This window comes from Amblyomma americanum, chromosome 8 (genome assembly GCF_052857255.1).
Source record: "Amblyomma americanum isolate KBUSLIRL-KWMA chromosome 8, ASM5285725v1, whole genome shotgun sequence".
NCBI lineage: Eukaryota > Metazoa > Arthropoda > Arachnida > Ixodida > Ixodidae > Amblyomma > Amblyomma americanum.
Window position 1 is genome coordinate 82313412 of NC_135504.1, and position 17744 is coordinate 82331155.

The 17744-nt window shown below is 47.6% G+C and overlaps 1 protein-coding gene across 2 annotated transcripts in view; it reads right to left on the minus strand.

Annotated features, from left to right (window-relative positions):
- Nucleotides 1-17744, minus strand: part of LOC144101958 (uncharacterized) — a 69518-nt gene that overhangs the window by 32861 nt on the left and 18913 nt on the right. For both annotated transcript variants that reach the window (XR_013308117.1, XM_077635199.1), the window contains exons 5-7: nt 16466-17594; nt 6034-6082; nt 924-982 (exon numbers count right to left, since the gene is read on the minus strand). Coding sequence is in view for 1 of the 2 variants with exons in the window: in XM_077635199.1 (XP_077491325.1) it covers nt 17017-17325 (309 nt within the window). In the remaining variant the exon portion in view is untranslated. The remainder of the gene's footprint in view (nt 1-923; nt 983-6033; nt 6083-16465; nt 17595-17744) is intronic.

The following is a 17744-nucleotide window of genomic DNA, read 5'->3' on the forward strand; positions in this document are numbered from 1 at the left end:
AAGACCCACTAGAACCAAGCTATACGAATGTGCCTGCATGGCGCAGAGGTAGCATGTCTGACTCAAAATACATGCGCTGCTGGTGCGGTGGCACCATCTATCAGAGCCACTTGTAACAGCTACCTTTCCAACCAATTCGTATTTTTGCTATCAAGCACATTTCTTTAAACATTTACTGCGTTTCTGTTGCACGGTATATTCACTGCACTGTAGGCATTGATTTGCAACACGGTCTACACAAAAGCATGAAAATGCCCTTCTACAGTAATTCTTGCACGTCTGAACGTAACTGATACTGAAGAATGTCATGCAATAACATGAGATGCTACTACATGCACACACAGTACTTCATCAAACCCCCTTCATATATGAGGCATTAGGTAGAAATTTCAGTTTTATTGGGACCTGTTTGAAGATACAGGGCAAGGACACAGCAGAATAACACACCACAATAACAAATGGATAGTGGTAAATGCACGTTTTTCTTTGTTTGATACTAGTTATGCTTAATGATGACAGTAGTAGTATAAATAAGAATGCATCTCTAGTGTGCATAGGGGACTTCTGCAATGTGAAGTAGCTCAAATGAAACAACGGAGTAATTACTCAGCAGCAATAATCTGAGCACTAATCTGCAAAGAATACCTGCGCAACCTTCCAAGAATAATTGCCGTCCTGGCCTGGGGTTGTAAATCAGAATTATCCCTCAGAATTATGACCAACCGGTTAGGCTGCCTGGCCCCTAATCACAGCTGTCACCTAGCAAGGCTTCTGCATGTAACTTCATTCGGATCGCAGTGTGACACTTCGATGTCAACGGTCCTTAGGCTCTCTTCATTGTTGAAATTGTGTGGTTTGCAAGAAAATAAAGTGACATCTTGACGGCAGGACAGGAAGCTAGTCTAGTTCTTGCCAGCACTCACCATTGAGGCCAAATCCAAGAGACCATTGGAATCGCCTTAAATTAGATCGACGAAAGCACCTATGGAAAAGAAAATAATAAAATTAAGTGACCGGAAAACCACACGGTGGGTTAGGGAACAAATACAAATTGATATCAGGGTTGAATCAAGAGAGAGAAAGGGATATGGGGAGGCCATGTAGTGAGGTGAGGAGACTACTGATGGTTGCTTTGGGTAACAAAGCGGATTCCAAGGGAAGGCAGCAGTAGGACACGGAGTCTGCTGGGCGGATGGGATTGAGAAGCTGGTGGGGATACTAAGACAGCTGCTTGTGCAGCTTGTACGAGACGAGGTGAATTAGGAGATTAGTGGGAGAGGCCTTTGCCCTGCACTAGACGCAGTTGGGATGATGACAAATTCGTACAGGACTTTGGAGCGAGTTCCTCCTGCTGACATCTTGCCTTATTTTGTCCGAGCATGCTTCAAAGACATCTGAGCATGTTGTGGCTTGGCTGCCTTTCTAAGCTGCCTTGCTTGAGAGTCTAACTTTTTGGGCCATATTTTACACTTTCACTTTCTCCTCTAAAAGCCTTCAGTAATGTAGAGCTCAGTAGTAAATGTTTATTTTGCAACACTAAGATCAGGAGCATATACAACTCAATGCTTTACACTAAGGGAGTGGAATTTAGTTCATACTGCTCAGAAATTTGTAACACCACAATTTAAATGTATATCCACTGTAAAAAAACTGCAGAGGAGTATTTTTCACTCACCGCCAAAGGCAATCATTTTCTCTGAGAATTGCAGCTTCCAACATAGCACAAACACAATACAATTTCGTGATAAAAATTGTAAAACACAGTTGGTCTAGTATATTCCTGCTGTTATTACAAAAGAACAAGTATGCGCACAATTTTCACATGAAGTTGGTAATTCAAGCCTGTAAACACCTCATCGAATAGAGCTATACACAAAAATTTGCACCTCCCGCCAGTTTTATTAACTGTAACAGTGAAAACAGGCACGGGATGTACACTTATACCACCATTCACAAAATAAACTCAAAGACAATGGCACTACTGATTTTTGCAAATACATTTCAGCTGTCAGCGAAGTTAGAAATGTGCATTGTCAATGCTGAGCAGGGGAGGCTACAAGACAGCAGCCATTTTGCGTGCTGCTGTTTGGTCCAATGTATAATTTATTTTGTAATAAGGGAGTAATTACTCATTGACATTCCGCCAAGTGCAGCCATAGGGCTACAAAGGAAAGCTATGCAGCTTTCTCAGAAACTTCGTAGTTTAAGAAAAATTTGTCCTGGCCCCTAAAACATTTTGACCACAATTTATTTTGCACTGCAGTTATGGAAGTGCAGCAAGCACTTGACGAGTGATGATACTGGGACCTGTCAAAAGCAATGTTACAGTATTTGCGAGAAAATAAGTCAGTTTTTCTTTTGAATCATCCATTTCAGAAGGCACCTCACACTATATTTGTGAACAATTATGCTTTGAACATAGCACAAATTATTCATTTTTTATCCCTCCTTCTTTCCTATAACCACAACGAGCTTTCCCACCAAGCTCATGAGTTGTGAGAAAAAGTAACCTTCTCCATCCTGGTCACTGAGACGAAGTGCGCAGCATGCAGTGACAAGAAAGGGTTGCTACAAATGAGGAGAGAAGGCGCCAAGAGCTGTTGAAAAAAAACAGAAGGCAGTGAAAGGGCAATTCGGAAAACGCTGCATTTCAATGGCGGCGAAGCCCCCTGTGCTGTGCACATCAAAGATCCCCAGGTGGTCAAAATCATTCTGTAGACCTCTGGCATCTCTTTCTTCCTTTCTTCTTTAGAAAGCTACTGTGTCATTTCCTTTCCTCAAAATCCAATTTTCATTTTTTCATTTTCAGAACTGTGCAGCACGAAACAAATGCCAAGCAGTGAGGCAAGAAGCAGTGGCATGCAGGCTGCGGCAGCATCAAAGGTCGCAAGCGTTAATGTGCGGAAGGCTCACACGAAATATTAAAGGTTCTTTGTTCTCCATTTGCGGAACTGAATATTTTCTGCTGCAGAAAATCAGGGGCCTTGCATCAGTCTCCCAAATGAAATGTGATTCATGCTACCAATAGAATGTAGCCCATTCGGATGTTACTGCAGCGAAGCTTCCTCCTTACTGAGCTGAAGAAGTTTTCAAGATAGCCTAGACACAGGTGAGATGGAAGAAGTCAAATCAAATCTTGGCAGAGCTCTTTCCACACCGTAAGGACGGCCTTCACAGACATGTCAGCCACAGAATGTACAATGCTGTCAAAGCTCTAGCTTAATTTTGATCTGTGCAGCTGGCTTTTCCAAGGACTACATGAACAAAGCTGGTTCTGGGCAGTGGTGCTTCTCCAAGAGAGACGGTCAAACAGATGGCCAATTCCATCGCCTAACCCTGCTGTAGATTTTACAGTCACAGGCAGCTTCCCCCAGAACAAAATCATGCCTGTCAGTACTTCGCTCAATTGCATTTCGCTTCAAAGAGACAACGTGGATGATTCCAACAGTTTTTGGTAAAACCAATTGTTTGGCACTTTGCAGATATGTTGAGCTTTGTTGGGCAGCAGGAAACATTGGTTGTAGAGAAAATAGTAGTATTTAAATATGCAGTGTCTTTTCCGCTGCCAGCTGATTCATTACTGTGACGTTAACACGTGGAAGTAAATGGCACATTTGGAAGGGAATGGCAGTGTGGCCTAGTGCCAGAGATCTGTGTTGAAATGTACCGTCACCACAGTTTGCTTGCGAGAACGACCGCTGGCAGCTATGCCAGTACTTCAAAGTTAGGCCTTCTCTATCTTGTAACAGCTCCGTTTGCAGGGCAAGTGGACTTTGTTTTAACACTGTAATCTGTTGAAACGAATAAATATCAATTTGTCCTTAGTACAGCTAAAAAATATTTTTTGTTTTCCGACCTTAACAGAGCCTGTCTGCACCTGAGTACATATGCCCTCCACTGGGATGCTACCCATGCAATCTCCAGAGTGCGAATCTCGTTTTTATCCAGACTGGAAAAGAATAGAATCTGGAAAAACAAAACAACTCACAGTAAGCCTATATATGCTGCTTTGTTACAGATACAGAACACCAGAGTGAAATCTGCACGCTAATAAGTATGCATGCCATTTCTATTCTCATTCATTTGAATTTTTCTCAAGTTGGCAATTCAAGCCTTTGAGAAACACCTATGTTTTCATAGTGCACAGTCTCAGCTAATTAAGGCATGTATAAACAGTGCCCTTCATTTTCAGGTAGGGACCAATTTTACTCGGTTCCTGGACCCCCTCCAGCTGCATGAGCAGACATTTCAAAATCAGACTGAGCCCATATGCTACTCAAAAAATGCACATTCAAGAAAGTGCACTTTGCCAGTGCAAAAAGCTGAAGGCAACACATGTCACCTAGCAAAGTCTGGTCTTCTACTTCCTTCAGACCTGTGCCTGCAGTTGTGGCCATGCTTTTAAAGCTTTAATGACCCAATTATAAAGAAATGAAACATCAAAACTGTAACAGCTACACTGTGAAAACTAGTGTACCGACATTTAAAAATGACGAACAATTTAGCATGGTTAAGCCAAATGTGATAGGTGTGCAAGAAATTCGGCATTCACTTCAGTTTCAGTTCGAGGTTTGTTTTTCAAGGTCAAGCAGGGACACCTAAGCTCCGCTTGAAAGGTACGATGTGACAGCATTAATGGGTCAGTGTCCATATAAGCGGAATCGGTCTTTGCCCACTTTACATTCACAGATGCCTGGTGCAGTGGCACAACAGGTTAAACGATGCGCCACTGCCCTATGATGGCAGCTGCTGTCACTGGTAAGGACATACCGGGCATTATAGTGCATGTAAGGGCAAGCGCGATTGCTGCCTCTTCTGAAAATTCCGGAGTGCATGCTGCAGGAAGGTGGAGAGCGGCGATGGGTTGGGGTGTGTGGTGGTTAACGACTGCATCTTCGTCTGTGCAGGCTGCGTCTACCCATACGGCGTTGGCTTCCGAAACATAGTGTTTGCGTGGAGCTTTTGCATGGGCTATTTGGTGGACTGACTGATAGGTGGCGTGGGTGTTCCAAGGAGGGGGGGGGGGGGGGGGGGGGGGCTACTAGGAGCTGTGTGTGTATGGGGCGGTGGACTTGTATGCGAACTTGGAGGGTGTCAAGTATGTGGCACCCTGTGAAAGAGTGTGTTGTGCTTGTCTGTGGGCCCCTATAAGTTCACTTGTGGTGTTGTGAGCCCATAAATGCTACACAACACTTGTGAGAAATTTGGAAATTCACCAGTAGACTGAGTTTCAATACATTTCTCCAACTTCAAAATAAGTAGCACCCATTACCAGTGCCACAAAATTGTGAAAAAGAGTAATATGCAAACCTGAATAAAAAACATGCATTCCATGACAAGCAACCATCCAGGGCCCATCCTGTGCCAATGATTTTTCTGTGACAAATGCTCGGCTCTACTTCTGGCAACAGTTCTCACAAAATGAGCCACAAGGAGTCATTGAAAACTGGCCAGCTGTCATACAATGCCATCCTTTTTTTCCTTCACATTGCTTCCTCAAAGCTTTTCACTACAAAGCACTGACTAGTGGGAACACATTGAGATAAAAATTTGCGTCCAAGCTCTTTTTCAGAAATGAGTATGTTGTGTACATTTAGTGTGTCGAGAATTTGAGACACTGGCCATAAAAGGGTTAAATATCTTTTGAATGCTTACTGCATATGGCAGGGCCGAATCTGTGGATAAGTTGAACATGTTCATTTCTGAAGCAAGAGGCCAGAACACAGACCTGCAGGGCATTGTATTGGCAATGGTATATCAAGTATATCAACTCTAATCAGGACATGTTTCACGCTGTTGAATGTTGCAAATGCCCACTCTTATTTTCTATTGACTTATCGGATGGCCAACTCTCAAGGCATTTAACTGTGACAATGGTAGAAGTGACATAGCACAAAATCACGGCATTGGCTAGTGAGAGTAAAGGAGAGATGCCTCTTCCCGCCACTGGAATAAACTGGAAGCGTGAATTAAGTCAGTCCAAATTAATCAGATTCCACTGTACCAGCTTCCGAATCGAAAAGGTCAACTCACTGCCTTGGTCAGCCACTGTGGAAGGGGTTGGAGCACCAGTCAGACATGCCTGCAAGAAAACAGCTCAGCTCAAGCAATTACACAAAAAGTGCAGGGCAGCAGCAAGATTTATAAGGTAAGATACAAATCATTCCCATTAAGTAGAACATGGTCACTGCTGAAAAAAAAGTGCAGTTTTGGTGAAGCAAACCAAATCAAAGGAATCGTTTATGGCACAGTGTAGCAGATGCACTTCATCAGACTTCATTTTAAAATAAAAACTCCGCAAGTAATGAGGCACAGAAGATATTCACAGGACAAGTGCAAGCTTTCAACTATGACTAGTATTTGAAAGTCATTGTTTCTCCTGCCTGCACCTTTTCTATGCTCTAGAGTCCATAGCTTGTTCAGTTTTCATGCTATCAAATCATGCTGTATGAACTAGACCCACACAGTACGCTCCTTGAATTAATCACACTTATATATATAAAAACTATTCTCATTAAAGGGACCCAGAAAGGTGCTCTCAATAAAGGTGCGTTATGTATGGGATGTTAAAAGACGACGGTTTGTAATTATCTTCCAGCAAGAATTATTTTGGTGCGTTTTGTGGAAGCTGAGTTATATACAAAAAAAAATTGGAACTTCCGCATCATCGCGCCTTTCCCTCTCCTCTCGCACGCCAAAACAGCGGTGCTCCTTTGTCGGCCCCACTCACTCTGTCCCCTCCCTACCTCCGCCGGCTGCGGCACGCGCAGAGTGACTGCGGCCACAGTAGCACGTGATGTCTGAAAGAATTTGGCGCTATGAACCATATATAACCCCCCCGGCTGTTGACGTCATTTGCACGACGTGATGTCGTATCGCAGGTTTTTGCACAAAATTCCGGCACCGCATGTCGCCGCGAGGTGCAAAAGCAAGAATTTTTAAAAGTGTATTGTAAATTTTCTGCTCGCTTTTCACTACGACATTTGCAGCTATATACTTGCACAAATCTGCGCAGCCAAAGCACATTTGTTGTGTTGTGTTGGGTTTTATGGCACACAAGCAACTAAGGCCATCATGCACCAAGCTCGAGGTATAGCAGAAATTTCGTGAATAATTCTATAGAATTATCCAGGAAATTTGTGATACCCCCATAAGTCAGAGACATCGGCCTCACACTCATTACTATTTAGTTCAATTTGAACATAATAATAATAATTGGTTTTTGGGGGAAAGGAAATGGCGCAGTATCTGTCTCATATATCTTTGGACACCTGAACCGCGCCGTAAGGGATGGGATAAAGGAGGGAGTGAAAGAAGAAAGGAAGAATAGGTGCCGTAGTGGAGGGCTCCAGCATAATTTCGACCACCTGGGGATCTTTAACGTGCACTGACATCGCACAGCACACGGGCGCCTTAGCGTTTTTCCTCCATAAAAACGCAGCCGCCGCGGTCGGGTTCGAACCCGGGAACTCCGGATCAGTAGTCGAGCGCCCTAACCACTGAGCCACCGCGGCGGGGCTCAATTTGAACATGCCAATTTGCTTGAACATGCAAATTTGCTTTTCTGCTGGGTGCCAAGAATATCCATACTGAAGTGAAAGCTACACTATTCCAAATTACGTTAGTCCTGCCTGGTCACAAGTTTTTTTGAGCAAGCAAGCAAGTATGAAAGTCTAAATTTTCTCAACAGCACTTTCACAGAGGCTTTCAGTGCCTGCTTTGTTGGGCAAGATTAGCAGAAGTACATCGATTTTATTTTCCAGTGATAACATGTTCTGCTAAATTCTCTGCATTCTGCCCCGTTTGAGTCAGCCTGAACATATTAATCATGTTCTTGACATGTTTTTAGTGCGAGTTATCGGTAATTCTTTCTAGCAATCCACAATGCGCTGTCATAGATGTAATGGCGGAAGTGAATGGGTTAACGTGAGACAGCGGATTTTGAATGAAGGTACGCATGGCAGAAGCATACAGAATTGAGTCAGATGGTCACAGGATATTAAGAACGCTATAGCTGGTGCAGAACTATGCCAACCGGTGATCAGCGGGAAAGGCCTTTCTCTTGCAGTGAATGTGGTTGGGTTGCTGCCGATGATGATAACTGCGAAACATACACCTCTCCAAAAAGAGTTAGTTATATTGGTTTTATTGGCGCAGAAGCAACTGAGGCTATGATGCAATCAAACACAGAGCTTTTCTTAAAGGTGACGCTTTTTATACCTAGAGTTTGTTTAAAACACTGGCTTCTCTGAGAACCTAAAAATGCATAAAAAGTCAACCAGTGCTTGATCACTTAGAAGCAACATGGTGTGTAATGGGATGTATTCATTGTAGAATGTTCTAAAATATTTCTTTCTTAGTTGTTCAAGTTCTGCACATGAAATTAAAATGTGGTTTACTGCAAGTTCATTGGCACACATTTCACAGAGAGGTTTGTCTTGATTTGTCAGCAGGAAGCTGTGTGTAAGGTGTGTGTGTGTGTGTCCGATGTGTAGCAGACATAAAATAACTTCAGTAAAACGTTCTTGATGTCTACATGATTTCCATTCTTCTAAAAGGGGCTCCATAAAATGCAGTTTGTTGTTTGTCTGTTCTTCCCATGCAACCTGCCATTTATTTCTAAGTATACTGTGAAGTATTTTCAAAAAATCTGTGTGGTACGTTCACTTCTTTTACTTAACCGGTTCGAGCTTGTGCTAATCATGCATCTGCTCTCTGATTACCCTCAATTCCAATGTGCCTTGGGACCCAACAGAGTATAATGCTATGCTTTTGTTTTGTTATTTTAAGTATGTTGTGTACGATGTTTTCGATTATGGGTTCAGCGGCATTTCGAGAGTGCAGTGCTTTGTGCATACTCAGGGGATGTGTGTAAATCATGCTATTTTTATGTGTTCTTTTACTACTTGTTCTACTGCTACAAAGACGGCATGACACTCGGCAGTAAAACCCATGCGTACTGTGGCAGGTGTGTCATTTTTTTTTTATTACTGCACTTCCAACGTGACTGTTGTCTTGGTATCATGATTTTCTTGTAGTGCAAAGAATTCTTGTAGTATGTGTTCATGTGGCATTTCATTTTGTTTAAGTGTGCCAGTGTGAAGTCACATACTGAAGGGAGGCTGTACCATCGTGGCAAATATTCATATCTTTGTGTAATATTCGGTAGGACATCTAGTACTGCTAACTCCACATTTATCTTCAAAGTGCATTATTATTGGCCTGATAAAATGTGGTCTATTGCTGAATAATCTTTTAGATAGGCACTTCCTAACAATGGAATGGCAGAGATGTTTAGGAAGAGAACGGGTTTTTAGGACGTATGCGCATGCAAGTGTGACTTTTCCATCTTCTAGTGTGGGCTCATTAGCTTTAACGTAAAAACTGTTTACCGGGGATGTTCTATATGCTCAAGTTGATAGGTGCAGAACAAGATTATGAACAGGGTCCAGTCATTTCAAGTAGGCCGCCCTTGCTGAACCATATACTATGCACCTTTAGTCCAGCTTGGAGTGTACCAAAGAGTGATAGATTTCTAATAGGCATGCTCTATTGAACCCGTACTGTTTTCACGAGGGCGCCTTTAATACATTGATGGCTTGGAATGCTTTCTTTTTAAGGTTGTTAATGTGTGGTAGAAATGCGAGTTTCTTGTCAAAAGTGATGCCTAAAAATTTAGTCTTGTTTGATTGGTAGTGTGGTTTGATTCAAGTATAGGTTGGGATCGACCTGTAGGCCTTGTCGCAATGAGAACACAACAGCTACTGTTTTTGGGGAGAAAACTTGAACCCATTTTTCTCTGCCCAGGCAGGTAGTTTACTTAGCGTGATTTGCATTTGTCTCTTGCAGGACGATATGCTGGAGGAAGTGCATGCTATCTGTAGGTTGCCTACATAAACCGAATATATTATGGATTTGGGTATTACTTTGGCTAAGGAATTCAATTTTACTATGAAGAGTGTCTTGCTTAGAATGCACCCCCGGGGTACGCCATTCTCTTGGGTGAAGGTCATAGAGTTGCTCCTAGGCGGATTCTGAATGTGCGGTTAGCCAGGAAGTCGTTCAAACAGTTCAGCATCCTGCCACGGATACCTAGCTCTGCTAGGTCACGGAGAATGCTGAACTTCCATGTGGTATCATAGGCCTTCTCCAAGTCGAAGAACACCCCGATAGAGTGCTGCTTGTGGATGAACGCCTTCTGGATGGTGCTTTCTAGGCGAACAAGGTGATCACTGGTCAAGCATGCTTTTTTAAATGCACATTGATGTAAGTCTACGAGTTGTCAAAATTCAATAAGTGTGAAGGTCAGTCTAATGTTTATTACACTTTCAAAAGATTTAGCAATGCAGGTGGTGAGGGCTATCGGTCTGTAATTGTTAGGACTTGTTGGTGGTTTTGCACATTTCAGAAAAATACTATGACTTCTTTCCACTCCTCAGGTATTTTCCCAGTTGTCTATATTTTATTAAAGAATTTCAACAATGCCCGTATGGCAGCCTCAGAAAAATGGGCAAAAGTAATGTAGTACACGTTGTCTGGGCCTGGTGCTGTCTTTTTACCAGGAGATAATACTCTTGAAGAGCAGTTTATTGTAGAGCTGAAAGGGCTGGCGACGTAACCGTTGCACAAACTGACCGAGCAGCGGTGGCACCAGCCGAACCTCTTCGTCATCGTCGATGGTGCGCACTGTGGTCTTCTTCATTGCAACTGCACCGGTGACAAGAGGGAGCCATCCTGGCAACTCAAGGCAAAGAGATGACAAGGGGGTCGCAGTACGGCTTTAGCCGGCTGACGTGAACAATTTCGCGGCCCTGACAGCGGTGATCCAAAGAGGAGGTCACAGGCTCGACGCTACAGTTCATAGGTGACGTGCGCTCCAAGACACGGTAAGGCCCAAGGTACTTAACAGCAAACTTGGAGGCAGCCAGCACAGACAACCAGGCGAGCGACTCAGCGGGAAAGTCATGGGCGGACTGGCAGCGGTCACTCGCATATGTGAGGAGGCCTTGAGTGGTACTCATCAACGAGCGAGCCAGCTGGTGGCACTGCTCGACATGACGGGCAACGTCAGAGAGAAAAGTGCATTCCGAGCTGTCGGGGTGGTACGGAAGGACGGTATCCAGGAGACAAGAAGGTTCAGAGCCATATAAAAGAAAAAACGGAGAAAAACCGGTTGTGGCTTGAGAGGCGGTATTGTAAGCATAAGTGACGAATGGAAGTACTTGATCCCAATTGGAGGCGTCAGAGGAAATGTACATGGCGAGCATGTCTCCAAGAGTCCGGTTGAAGCGTTTGGTGAGGCCATTCGTTTGGGGATGGTAGGCAGTAGTTTTGCGATGGACGGTGTGGCATGCATCCAGTAGCTCGTGAACGACGTCAGATAAAAACACGGCTGCGGTCGCTGAGAAGTTCCCGAGGGGCGCGCGCTATGATGCAGGATGAAATGATGGAGGAAGAATGCGACGTCACGAGCACTAGCCGAGGGCAGGGCTGCCGTCTCCGCATACCTAGTGAAGTGATCCACGGCTACAATAATCCGTCGATTCCCGGCAGGCGTGGACGGCAGGGGACCATACAGATCGATGACCACGCGATCGAAGGGGCGAGCTGGGCAAGGCAATGGCTGTAACGGGCTGGGGGAGGGGCAGACTTGCGTTGCTGACAGGCAATGCAGGAGCGTATATAACGGCGAACAAAATCGTACATTCCATGCCAGTAGTATCGCTGGCGCAAACGTTCGTAGGTTTTTTCAGCAATCCTGCATGAGCGCTTTGTGGGTCGGAATGGTCAGGAATAAAAAACAGCCATTTGCGGGCATCCGGGTGATAGTTGCGGCGATATAGGAGAAAGTCGCGAAGCGTGAAATGAGAAGCTTGTCGATAAGGGCCCAAGGTAACGAATCCGTAGTCGGTGCATTGAGGGCATCTAGGAGTGAAAAAATCCATGGATCTCGACGCTGTTCCATGGAGAGGTCCATGGCTGTGAGCGCAGCTAAGGCCGAGGCGAGGGCGTAGGAGATGGCAGAGGTGAGCGCGACAAGGCGTCAGCGTCACAATGTTTGCAGCCCGACCGATATGCAACATTAATATCGTATTCCTGAAGACGAAGGGCTCAGCGGCCGAGGTGTCCAGAAGGGTCTTTGAGGGCAGCCAACCAGCAGAGGGCATGGTGGTGAGTAACAACATCGATGGGGAGGGCATAAAGATAAGGACGAAATTTTGTGAGTGCCCACACTATGGCGAGGCAGTCCTTTTCCGTAACGATGTAATTAGACCCGGCTTTTATGAGCGTATGACTTGAGTAAGCAACAACATATTCGGGAAAGCCAGCCTTACGCTGTGCAAGGACGGCTCCGAGGCCTATGCCACTGGCATCAGTGTGCAACTCGGTTGGCACACTGGAGTCGTAATAGCGCAGGATCGGTGGTGAAATCAGAAGACGACGTAGGGTAGCGAAAGCAGCGTTGCAGGCTGAGTTCCAAGCAGACAGATCAGCGGGCCCATCCAGGAGCTTCGTAAGCGGTGTGATGATAGAGGCGAAGTTGTGCACAAAGCGGCGAAAATATGAGCACAGGCCCAAAAAGCTTCGGAACTTCTTAACAGAAGTCGGTTTGGGAAAGTTTGTGACATAACGAAGCTTCTCCAGATCGGGCAGGATGCCATCTTTGGAGACGACATGGCCAAGTATGGTCAGTTTGCGGGCACCAAATCGACATTTCTTGAGCTTGACTTGGAGACCAGCATCGGTGAGACAGTGCCGTATATTGTGCAAGCGCTTGAGATGTGTTGGAAAATCAGGTGAAAAAAACGACATCGTTAAAATAGCACAGGTAAATGTGCCCTTTGAGGCCACGCAAGATGTACATCATGCGCTACAATGTTGCAGGAGCGTTATAGAGGCCGAACGGCATCACGTTGAATTCATAGAGGCCGTCAGGTGTGACAAAAGCTGTTTTTGGGCGGTCAGATTCAGCCATGGGGACTTGCCAATAGTCGGAACGGAGATCCAGCGAGGAGAACTCGGCTCCTTGCAAACAGTCGAGGGCGTCATCAATACGGGGTAGTGGGTAGACGTCTTTGCACGTAATTTTGTTTAGGCGATGATAATCAACACAGAACCGAATCGAACCATCCTTCTTTTTGACGAGCACGACGGCCGACGGCCGACGACCATGGAGTAAAAGAAGACTGGATAACACCGCAGTGGAGCATGTCGTCCATATGTTCAGCGATGACGCAGCGCTCTGGAGGCGACACATGGTAGGGGCGCTGGGGGAGACGGGCATGAGGGCCTGTATCAATAGGGCGAACGACGGTGGTCACGCGGCCCAAAGAGGTTGTCTGGTGGTCGAAGGAAGAGTGGAACTTGTGAAGCCGGGCAAGGAGCTTCTTGTGATGAGCTGGGTCAAGGTCGCTGGCCACTGAACGGTGAAACATTTCCTGGGAGAGCGAGTCGGAGACAGCACTAAGCAGTGTGAGGGCGGCGACGGAGGTACCACCGCAAAAAGCCCCATCGTCGAACGGTATGAGCAAATCAAGGTGTTCAATGTGTCCAAGACATTCTCCACAGAGCAAGGTGCACTGATAGGGCAAGGAATTCAAGATGACGGGTTCGGTGGCACCGTGGCATATGTCAAGGTCAGCAAATGGAAGAGGTAGGTGTCGGCGAGAAGCGAAGATGGGTGAAGGCGCGAAGAGTACAGTCTTAATCTCTGACGGGCAGAATATTCCTGCAAATGTGGCAATGACGGACTCTGTAGGAATTTTTACTCTGTCAACCATCCTGCCGCATCGATGGACAGCAATCACTCCTGCAGGCGAGAGGTTCTCAAGCGTTTCCACAGGGCTCAATCGAGAGTCGACCCCTCGGACCAAGCCCTTGGAACATGCTAGATGAGGCGGAATGAATGCACTCGCCGGGTGGTTGGAAAGGGTCGTACACTTTAGCAGGTCTTCAATGCAGCCTTTATCCAGTGACTTGCACAAAATACCACCCCTGCCGAACTGCCGGACATCGGTAATGTGCATGAAGTGCTTTGATACGGACTGAAGAGCCGCCTGCACTGCCTCCGGGTTGTTCAGTCAGATAGTGCCTCCATCGGAAAGCACTAAAGCGACCGGAATGCTCGGAACTCCACTGCGAAAAAGAGATCAATTGGGAGCTGGTGTTCACGAAGAGATCCCGACCAAGAGTAAAACCCCTGGCCGGGAGAAGTAGACATTAAGCTCTCGTCCCGTGCCCAATCACCCCAGAACAGGAGCAAGCAGGCGCAGACAAAAAGAAGAAAAAAATTTAGCAAGCTAGCGCAACACCGCCAGGTACTTAGCCGCTGCCCCACAGCCTGGGTTGCTGGGCCACGGCCCAACTTCTGCTTCCTCTTCCCCTCTGGCCAGACCGAGCAGCCTGCGGCTAAGTCCGAAGCCACGAAAAGCGGCCGAATACTGCAAAAGGAGGTGTAAAAACCACTAGCGGTCCTCGAGGACTGCCATGAATAGGTAGTCATTGGTCAGGGACCACCAAGGGCTGCCCCAAGTTCGCAGAAGGGGTCGCCTCCCCAAGCAGAGGGAGGCAGCTGGTCTTAGCAGGCAGGGCTAGTTCCAGTGGCCACGTTGCAACACCACGAGTCCGTCAATGAAAAGAATGCATCACAACGAAAACGCAAACAAAAAGAAATAACCTCTGCAGAGGTGCGGAAATTGCACTCCTGCAGAAACAAAACATCAATGAGGAACGATCGCGCAAGGTGAAGCACCTCCTGTTGCTTATTGGGAGAGCGAAAACCCTGCACATGAAAGGAAGCGAACCCCATTCCGCCCTATAAGTTGAAAGAGAAGAGAACGTGATCACGCAAAGCACACACGCCTGTTGGAAGAGGGAGCATCTCGCAGGATACTAAGTGTGGCAGTAGGCTGGCCTGCTAATGTTGTTGCTTGTCTCACAAATTGGCACATACCACAAGGGGGAGTGGCCATAACCAGGCGGTGACTCTTTGCATTGTAGATTTCATGCAGCAAAAATAGGATGACTTAAAAAATTGGCCCACTCTGGTTCTGTGACAGAGGTGGTTGCAGGTGGTTAGGGGGTCTAACAAGCTTAAATTTAGGCAAGGGCGTAATTACAAGAAAAAAGGAGGGAAAAATAAAAAATGAAGGAATTGCGAAAAGGAATTACCCAAATACGAAAGCTAATGATTGTAGACGTTTTGTTTCTAGCAGATAATTTTGAACGGCAGAGCAAATATTCGCATTGGTATGGCCAAGCATAGAAGCGCCAAGAGACAGAACATCCGCAGAAGACAGACACAAACTGAGACTGTGTAATAGAAATTTTAACAGTAGCCTCCTGAGCGATGAGTAGCAACGTCAATATAGAAGAAAGTGCTCTATTGTTTCCGGCTCAGCACAATATGGACACAATGGGGAGATTGCAAGACCAGGCCTGTAGAGGCAAAAATTTAGATGTGGCCGCCAGCAACGTAGTCGTGTGATGGAAACTTCACGTTTGCGGGATTGCCAGGCAGTACTTCTGCAAGGAAACAGGAGGTGCTGAAAATCTTCAATGAAGTAAGCGCTGATGCACCAAATTCTATCATTAAAGTATACATGCGAAAGAGTGCAGCCGTAATGTAAGCACTGGTTGGAAGGGGGCACGGAGGAAGACTATAAGGAGTGGAAACTCCGCCGTCTACGTGACCAGAAAAGGTCACAAGCCCGCGGTGCCACTATCCTGCTGGTGGTGTCTGGCGGCCTGGAATGAAACCACTGAAATACAACGTCACGGCGTGTCCGCTGAAGCAAACACCCGTTTCGACTGCTTGTCGTCTGCTTTGAGCACGCGCCGGAGTTGCCTGGCCGGGCGCTGCATTTTTAATTTTTTTTCCCCTGCAGCTTCTACGAAGCGCCGCATGGTGCCGCCACTGCATGCGACCCCGTCGGTGCATACAATTGTGACTTTATCTGGTCGCCTGCACTTGCTCGCGCAGACGGGAGTTTCACGTCCTGTATAGTCTTGCTCCGTGGAAGAGGGTCAACCATCGGACCACTCAGGGCTGCCTTCGCCCTGGTCACCCCTCTGCGACAGTGACTGTGACGAACTCATGGTACAGCTCTGCAGGTAGAGACTGTGGGTGCGGTAAAACACCGGCGAAGGGGATAGGCGCATGATTGCGTGGTGAAAAGGTCCCGCCGATGCTCGCGACTGCGGAAGAAGCACACAGTCACACGCGCACCGCCACATTTCCCCGCGCAAACACCCTCTATCATTTGTCGGCTGTGCCGACAAAGCCAGCGCGTCGATAAGATAATGGCACCATCTGAGCGCCAGAATGGCGGCGCCCAGGCTACCACCGAGTGGGGGTGGAGGAAGAGGGCCTTTAAGACCCGAGGTCCTAATCGAAGGCGTCGTGACGAAGACAAGCGTCTTAAAAAACGTCCATGAGGGCATTCTCCTCGTTCGCCGTCCTCACCTTCTTCGGAGGTCGAATCGGCCAATGACGAAACGCCCCCATCAGACGTGTGCCGGCACTTCGGCTCGTCTAGGTCCAGGACCTTGCGCACACGCCAGCCCGGGCCATCCTCGCAGCGCACGGGGGGCGCAAGGCAAAGCGACCGGGCTTGGAGGCTCTGCCAGGGGCGACTGGAACTGCGACGCCTCCGTGTCTGGTGAGGCCAACTCCGCGGTGTTGGAGGCACCCTTGGACTGTAGCGCCGAGGAGTCAGTCGGCTACTTCTCCACCTGGTCTTCAGCGGAAATCGCCGCAACCTCTTCCCGCTGAGCAGCGGGCTCGCTGTAGCTCATAGGTGCTGCGCCTGCCACCTTGCTGGAAACGGTGGCGGCTGCGGAGGCGTACGAGCGAAGCTGCACGCAGTCCGAGGTCGCGTGCTATCCCCACGCAGCGCTTGCACGTCGCCTGCAAGGTCTCCGTCTCGCGGCCGTATGCGCCGCAATGACCGCAGCGCGTGGAAGTGCAGGCGGCGCCCAGGTGACCCTCTCCTCCGCACCGTGAGCACACCCGCTTCATGCCACGATACTCGAGCATGGCACGGTGGCCCATGACGGTGAGGAAGTTCGGCGGCGCCCGCTGCATCTCATGCGGCACCTGTTCTGGACGTAGCCCCGGCTCTTGAAGACAAGCTCCGACACCATTCCCACCTTCCCGTAGGTGCCCAGGGCAGCAGCCAGGGTGTCGTCCGTGACTGTTGGCGGTAGACGGAGCACTGTCACGTACACCACTGGCGCGGCGATCTGCGTCAGCGGCGCTTGCTTTCCAGCGATGAGGAAGCTGCCCGCCGCTACCGTTTTCGTCACCTGAGCCATCGAGCTCATGGCACAAAGGAACTTTGTTCCGCTGAGGTGCTGCAGGTACTGCAGACCAATGACACCGACAACCGCCTCGATGGGGTCGTCTGCCGGAACAAGCTCCGGCACGGTAAAGTAGAAACATTTGCTTTCGTGGGGCGCGTCGCAGGAGGCAGGAGGGTCATCGAGCCCTAGACAAGAAGGCAGCAGGCCTGGCGCCGGGGCAGGAACAGCTGGTTCTCAGACGTCGCTCGGGGGCGGGATCCGAGCGGGCAACAGCCCGCCGGGACCGCAACCTGGAATGAACAAACTTGTAAGCACAGACGGGCAGAGCGAACGACCTCTACAAAGCCTGCAAGCTACACATGCTTAAACGTGCAAATCTGTGGTCTTGGAGACTATCTATTGCTGGGCATTATGCTTTAAATGTTGTTCACTATCACTGA